Raw genomic sequence first — 7,332 nt, forward strand, 5'->3', positions numbered from 1 at the left:
TGGAAGGTGGGGCAGCAGGTGGAGGGGGACCCTATCACCACTATCACCAGGAGGAGAGTCGGGGTGCGTCCTCCTCCCACGGTGGGCACGCGTCGCGCGGCAGCGTGCCCCGCCGCCAGAGCGGGAAGAGGCGTAAGAAGGGGAAGAAGAGGAGCCACCACTTAGGAAGTAGAGAGTGTGGGGCCTCCTTCCCCTGCTCTGAGCTGCTGCCCCTCAGTGGTTCTGAAGAGAGGATACTGAAGGACTTGAGTGAGGAGGAAGAGGAGGATGAAGATGAGGAGGAAGATGATGAGGAAGAAGGAAAGCTCTACTACAGTGATGACTATGGGGAGGATGAGTTTTCCTACTTGGACCAGCCACCTAATGATGGTGGAGGCCCTGGGGGTTACAGCTCTGTTCGCTACAGCGAGTACGAGTGTTGTGAGCGTGTGGTAATCAACGTGTCGGGACTGCGGTTTGAGACCCAGCTGAAGACGTTAGCTCAGTTCCCAGAGACGTTGTTGGGTGATCCGGCGAAGCGAGGGAGATACTTTGACCCTCTTAGGAACGAATACTTCTTTGACAGGAACCGGCCCAGCTTTGATGCCATCCTGTACTACTACCAGAGCGGTGGTCGACTGAAGAGGCCAGTCAATGTACCTTTTGACATCTTCAGTGAGGAGGTGAAATTCTACCAGCTTGGGGAGGAGGCCATGCTCAAGTTTAGGGAGGATGAAGGGTTTGTCAAAGAGGAAGAGGAGAAAGTTTTGCCAGAGAATGAGTTTAAGAAGCAGGTTTGGCTGCTGTTTGAGTACCCGGAGAGCTCCAGTCCAGCCAGAGGCATTGCCATTGTCTCTGTCTTGGTCATCTTGATCTCCATCGTCATCTTTTGTCTGGAGACTCTGCCGGAGTTCAGAGATGACAAAGAATTCCTCATGTCCCTGAGCTTAGGGAAGGGACTTTCCAATGAGTCGCTTCACCTGGATGCTGGGGAGCACACCATCTTCAATGACCCTTTTTTCATTGTAGAGACAGTATGCATCATTTGGTTCTCCTTTGAGTTTACAGTGCGCTGCTTTGCATGTCCAAGCAAAGCACACTTCTTCAAGAACATCATGAATATCATAGACATTGTCTCCATCTTGCCTTACTTCATTACTCTGGGCACTGACTTGGCGCAGGAGCAGGGCAGTAACGGTCAACAGGCCATGTCCTTTGCCATCCTGAGGATCATCCGGCTGGTCAGGGTGTTTCGCATCTTCAAGCTCTCCAGGCACTCCAAGGGTTTGCAGATCCTGGGTCACACACTCAGGGCCAGCATGAGGGAACTCGGCCTCCTCATTTTTTTCCTTTTTATTGGAGTTATTTTGTTTTCCAGTGCTGTTTACTTCGCAGAAGCTGATGAGCCTGCCACCCATTTTCAAAGCATCCCAGATGCCTTTTGGTGGGCTGTAGTGACCATGACTACAGTTGGTTATGGGGATATGAAACCCATAACTGTGGGCGGGAAAATAGTCGGGTCCCTGTGTGCCATTGCGGGCGTGTTAACCATTGCTTTGCCAGTGCCAGTGATTGTCTCCAATTTTAACTATTTCTATCACAGAGAGACTGAGAATGAAGAACAAACACAGCTGATGCAAAATGCAGTCAGCTGCCCTTACCTCCCAACAAATTTACTGAAGAAATTTAGAAGCTCATCATCTGCATCCACAGAGGATAAATCAGAGTATTTGGAGATGGAAGAAGGAGTTAAAGAATCTCTTTGTGTAAAGGAGAAAAAAAGTCAGGACACGGGGAATAGCAGTGAGTCAGAGAAGAAAAACTGTGTAAATTCAAATTCTGTGGAAACTGATGTGTAATTTTGAACATTTCCAAGTATATTTATGCATTAAAGAGTGCAGTGAAAATAATGAAATATGCAATCAAGAGTCTATAGCATACAGTAGTATGCCATTTAATGGTTAAATACAAATAAAAAGCATTGCTAAACTTGTATTACATATCAAGTAAGCAGTATATCTTGAGGAAGGGATTGCTAGATCTGATATAATTTCAGACTTTATATTTTTAATAGAATGCAAGTGTTTTGCACATGAGGTTGAAAAATTTGTTAAAACCGAGTCAGTTTTACAGTGGGTGCATGAACTGTCGACATCACTAATAACAGCTCTGTGGTAAAAGTTGGCATTCAGAGGTATTTACTATGTAAGAAGCAATGAAGTTTGGTAGTCATTTCTCTGTTTATCAGTGCTTTAATAGCAGCTACCATAAATCATTGGGATACCATAGTCATTGTTTTTCAGATGGTAACTTTATTGTAAAAAGTTATTCTGCAGAGGATAGATCTAAATTTTTTTTTTCTTGAAATCTCTAATGCTTGTTTTTAACTGGAAATTTACTTCGAAAAGGCTGCTGACCCTCCAGAAATTGTTTATTTTTATAACTCTCTTTGGAGGCATGGCAGCATTTGTTGTCTAATAATGAAAGTAATGAAGTAAGAGAATCATTTAACCTGGTCTGACTGCAAAGGCAAAATGACTGGAATGCTTTTTTGCACTACTTTATATGCTGGAGATATATTGAAAGAGACTTCATACTGTGAATGTTTACTAATGTAATAGTTCAATGACAATCATTGGAAGAGTGAAATCTGCACCATATCCTATTGTTTCTTTTTTCTTTATGTGATGCTGGTGGTGAAACAGCTATCATTACATTAATTCCATACTCTTTTTAATTATGAATATCTGTGGTCTGGAAAAGGATTGTGAAGTAAAATTTTATAATCGAAATTATTTGAAATCAGTGTTTTCTACTGATGCCCTCAAGAATTACCAACCTAATTTAGATCTTTTTCCCAGTTAATTTAACATTCAGAGCCTATGAACTTTGTGAGTCTTGGAGGTATTCAGTGTATGGGAGGAGAAGGTGGCAGTAATAAGATACTCGGTCGTTACAGTACTGACAATTGAGAATTGCTAACTTTTAACGTGCTATTATTGGTGCTGCATTTTCCCTTAATTACAGCTTTCACCCCTGTGTATTTGAAGCAACATTTAAGATCCAAAATAGGCATTCTGGGATTCAGAAAGAACATATTTGGTCCTTGCAGTCCTTGAGAGAACATTCCCTGATTCCTTTTCACCGATTCTGAGACCAGCTGTATTTTACTGTGTCGAAAACTTCCATTGCCTTCCTAAGAGATTAAGGTAGGTAAAGATTACCAGGCCTCCAGCACATTCCAGACTCCAGAATGAAATACATAAGACATTGCTGCATATAACATAAATAATAGATTCAGAACAGGCTTTTTTTTTTTTTTTTTTTTAGACTTATAATCACCTAGGGAAGGCGCAATTAAATTGGAACTGTTTTTGAAGAGGCACTGTGGAACATGCCAGGTCCTAAAACTTGAAGCAAATTGGCATATGCACTTTAAGGGCTGGGGCAGGCCATTGTGAGAGTAGAAGAGGCTTACCAACACTACTGAAATACAGTAGTTTTGCAATATTCATTTAAAGCTGAGTAGGGGATTTTTGCAGGGGGAGAACTAATTAGGGACTGACTTACAGTTCTGGAGCTGCAAAGCAAGAGTAAAAGCAGTCCAAATTGGGCACCCACATGCATGATCTACCAGATAAGCATTGTTTGCTGTATGCAACATCCAGTCCTACCAAATAGAGCCATAGACACAGTTTTTTTATTTAATGGTTGACTTTTGCCTTCATGGATTTTCTGTGGGTCACCTCTTCAAAAAATTTCTCTGCTTGTCCTCTTTTGCATTGCAGAAGACCTAATAAAAGCCAAGACTCATGCAAAAGCTGTGTTATACTGAGTGAGCCCTGGTTCAAAACTTCTGTTTAAATGTCTGAGTCCCTGTTTAAAATCATATCGCAGGCTTCACTATATTTTTTGATGTGAAACATAAAACAGAGCTCTGTTTTTTCTGTGGTGATACTAATTCCAACTATGTTTTGAATGAAACATCTCAGTAATTTTATACATAAGCAGTTGCCAAAATTGAGTATTACATTTCTTGTAGCTCACCTGTGATAATAAACTAAACTAAAAGAAATAATCAAATAAAACTAAATACCTCTTTTTCTACAGGGGAATTTCAGCAGTGAGGATCAGCATTCTGTAAAATCTGGTAAAATACTGTAACTGGACATGTTCCTTTAGCAGCTAGTTGTTAATGATATAAGGAGCTTAAGGGTTCTTTTGTAAGCTAGCTTGTTAGTAGCTCTTTATAATATCGGGGACCATGGCAGGAATAGAGGAGTAAAAGAAACACTAACTAGGTAAATAAAGAACTTAGTATCACCATGTGCTAATTTTCTCTACATTATGCTGTGACCACAGCAGTTCTTCACACTCTCAGTGAAAAGGTCTTAAGGCCTCCTAGCAGTTGGCAGATGTAACATTCTGGGCGTGTCAGCTCCAGGCACTGCAGGACTGTGGAGTTACACCTGAGGTAGCAGTGGAGCCTGCTCTGCCTTCCGAAGAGAGTAAACCTATGTACTTTGTCATTGTAGGTAAGAACTGCTATAGCTTGATGTTAGATTGTGCTATCAGCTTGGCAGACTATTCAGAAAGAATTGTGTTCCAGAATGGAAGTAAACACCTTTACTTGGGCTGGTTTAAAATTTGATTATTCAACTGTCCATTGGACTAGACAGTTACAACACGACTTGAAAATGCCAAAGTCCAACCCTTAACATGCTAAAACCCAAAGATCCCAAGTGCTTAACAAGAAACAGAAATTTCCATTAAGTATTACTTTGGTTGAAATTGTGTGCCAGAGAAACCCTGTATTTGAGCTGTTACGTCTCCAAATTACTACAACTGCTTCTGTCAGAGCTTTCCCAGTATTACTGGATACTGACAGCTCTCAGAAAAATAATTTTATTGTCCCTTGGGCATTTTAGATTTTAAATTATAGTGGTGAAATGCATTCTTGATGTAACTGATGTGAATGGAGTTACACAAGGGATCATTTTAGTTCTACTAATGTAGTTCAAATGATTTCACATTGACATACATTTCAGCTAAAAATAATGCAAAATGAGATATTCTGATATTTCAGGTTTACTTGCAGTGTGGAGAAAAAAATTGCAGGAGTTCCATTAGAATTCATGGAATCACAGCAGCAGCAATTCAGATTTCATATATACTTAACTGTACTGGCAGTTATTTAAAGAAATTCTTAAGTCTTTTTATAGTAATCTTAAGTGCCAAGGCCAGACTCATAAAGAGAGAGTTTTGCCAGCTGAAGTGTTGGATTTAATGCCTGACTTCAGAGATCTATAGTTTTTTTCCTTTATTATGGTCATGGAGTTTTCTGATGTTACACTGATTCCTTGAAAATATCAGCTTGGATGCTGAAAAATATCATAAGTGTTGTGTCACCCTGTTAGGGAGTTCTTGGTGAAGTTTTTTTAGTGCTTGGTTAAGCTTTCTCAGAATGATTCCACGAGAGGCTAATTCCATTTGATGGGAAGTGTAGTTTGTTTGTGTTTGAAGGAAAATTCTTCTGTTGACATAGTTTTGTTATGTAGAGTCTGTTTATGTGACATCCTTGCAATGCAGAATAAATTTGGGAGATCAAGGGAGTGGAAAAAACCCAGTGCTATCATGATTACATCTAATTCATGACAACAGTGTTCTTGGTGTTTGGGGATACTCGTAGGCATTTGGGTGTGTTTTAAGTCGGTAAGAGTTTTCAAATAGCTTTTGGAAAATGATTTTGCATAATACTGGTGTGCAAAGAATTTGAGATCAGGTTGTAACCTGGAATAAAGCATCAGTATCTTGTCACTCCTGACATGGAAGGTTCCTGTCAAGTATGCTTTCAGGTGTTGAGAGTCATTTGACTTGGGATGTAAAAAATCAGTGCTAAACTACCCAAGACTATGAAATACTTCCTCTTCATGTTTGGGTAAATGTAGGATAAATGCACTGTGGAAAAACAGCAAAATACCAGAAAGTCTATTCCATGTGTAACAAGTTTGTGGAAAGACATTTATGGACAGCACTGAAAAATGAAATGTCTTTCTGGTGATCCTGGACCTGTAAAACTAATTCTGAGTATAAATTACTTTTTAGCATTACCTTTACATTTTATTGATAGTTTTCAAATTAAATATAATCTTACCATGGTACTTTAGACTATTATCACTATCTTCCTTTATTTGTCACTGGCTCTTTATTACTGCTTATTGGCATTGTGTCCAGTTATAAATTCAGGGCTGTGTTTTTTTTAATTGGCATGAGACAGTAGCAAATAAAATGAAAGATTAAAAAATAAAATCTATAATATCCAGCATATAAGTTACATATTTTCCTTATCATTAAATAAACCTAAGTGACAGCCCATAACATCAGTAGCCATGGGACAGGGTATATATTGTCATATTGCTATAACTGAATGGCCAAATGCTTCTGGTTTTGCAGTGAGTGAGATCTAGTTTATAGATTTAGCATATTTGAGCACTTCTCTTCGAAACAAATGCTTGTAGAAAAATTGGCAATTTTTTTTAAAAAAACCAAAACAAACAACAAACCAACATTCCTTCATTTCCACAGAGAAACCAATTGATAAGCTAGCTCTGGGTTGAAGTGCATAAATGTTTTGTACCTGGGAACCAGGTACAAACATGAAACTTTACGTGTTGCTACCATGCTTTCTGTGTATTCAGAACTCTGATGGCATTAACTCTGAATGAAAACTCATTAAAGCATTATCTACTGAGGTGGTTGAATTAATTTTTATTTTTAATCCTTTTCTGTAAAATTATAATGTTCCTTGAGACCCTTTTCTGCAACAGGTCCTTTGGAAAATAAATACCTAAGTGCATAAGAAGGGAAGAGCAGGAATCTTAAATTACATGTCAAAAATCTGATAAAATTTTCTAATTGAGGGAGACTAGGTAAGTAAAAGCTTTTTTTTTTTTTTTTTTCCTTTACTTGTGCATTTGTAGTATTGCCATTGAAAACAAATTGAGGGCAGATTGGCTGACAGGTCTGCGGCTGTGAGAGATGCTTCATGTGTTGTGTCTATTCCAGGTAGAACCTGCTGCATCGTGCACCTGGGAAGATCCTCATTAAGCCAGGCAGTACCAAGTGGGGCAGGAGAGGGGACTGTGAAGTTTTTAGCCTGCCTGGTAAATCCATGCTCCTACCACAAACTATCCTGTCTGATTACAAAACAGTTTTTTAAATTATTTGCTCTGAAATACTGTATAATCCTTCTAGACAGGGAGTTCAAAGGCTCCAGTCTGCTAGTTCCTAAGCTACAGAGGGACTCGGATCCACATTCACCAAATGTGTTTTTAGATACCTGACTTCCGTTCA

At 39.4% G+C, this 7,332-nt stretch overlaps 1 protein-coding gene across 1 annotated transcript in view; it reads left to right on the forward strand.

Moving 5' to 3' along the window:
- Positions 1-3,003, forward strand: part of KCNA4 (potassium voltage-gated channel, shaker-related subfamily, member 4) — a 3,157-nt gene extending 154 nt beyond the window's left edge. Inside the window, exon 1 of the mRNA XM_008949703.1 lies at positions 1-3,003. This exon is cut by the window's left edge and continues 154 nt beyond it. Coding sequence (XP_008947951.1) covers positions 1-1,838 — 1,838 coding nt within the window. The 3' untranslated portion in view covers positions 1,839-3,003.
- Positions 3,004-7,332: the final 4,329 nt, after the last annotated feature.

Source organism: Merops nubicus, unplaced genomic scaffold (genome assembly GCF_000691845.1).
Source record: "Merops nubicus isolate BGI_N331 unplaced genomic scaffold, ASM69184v1 scaffold44471, whole genome shotgun sequence".
Taxonomy (NCBI): Eukaryota; Metazoa; Chordata; class Aves; order Coraciiformes; family Meropidae; genus Merops; species Merops nubicus.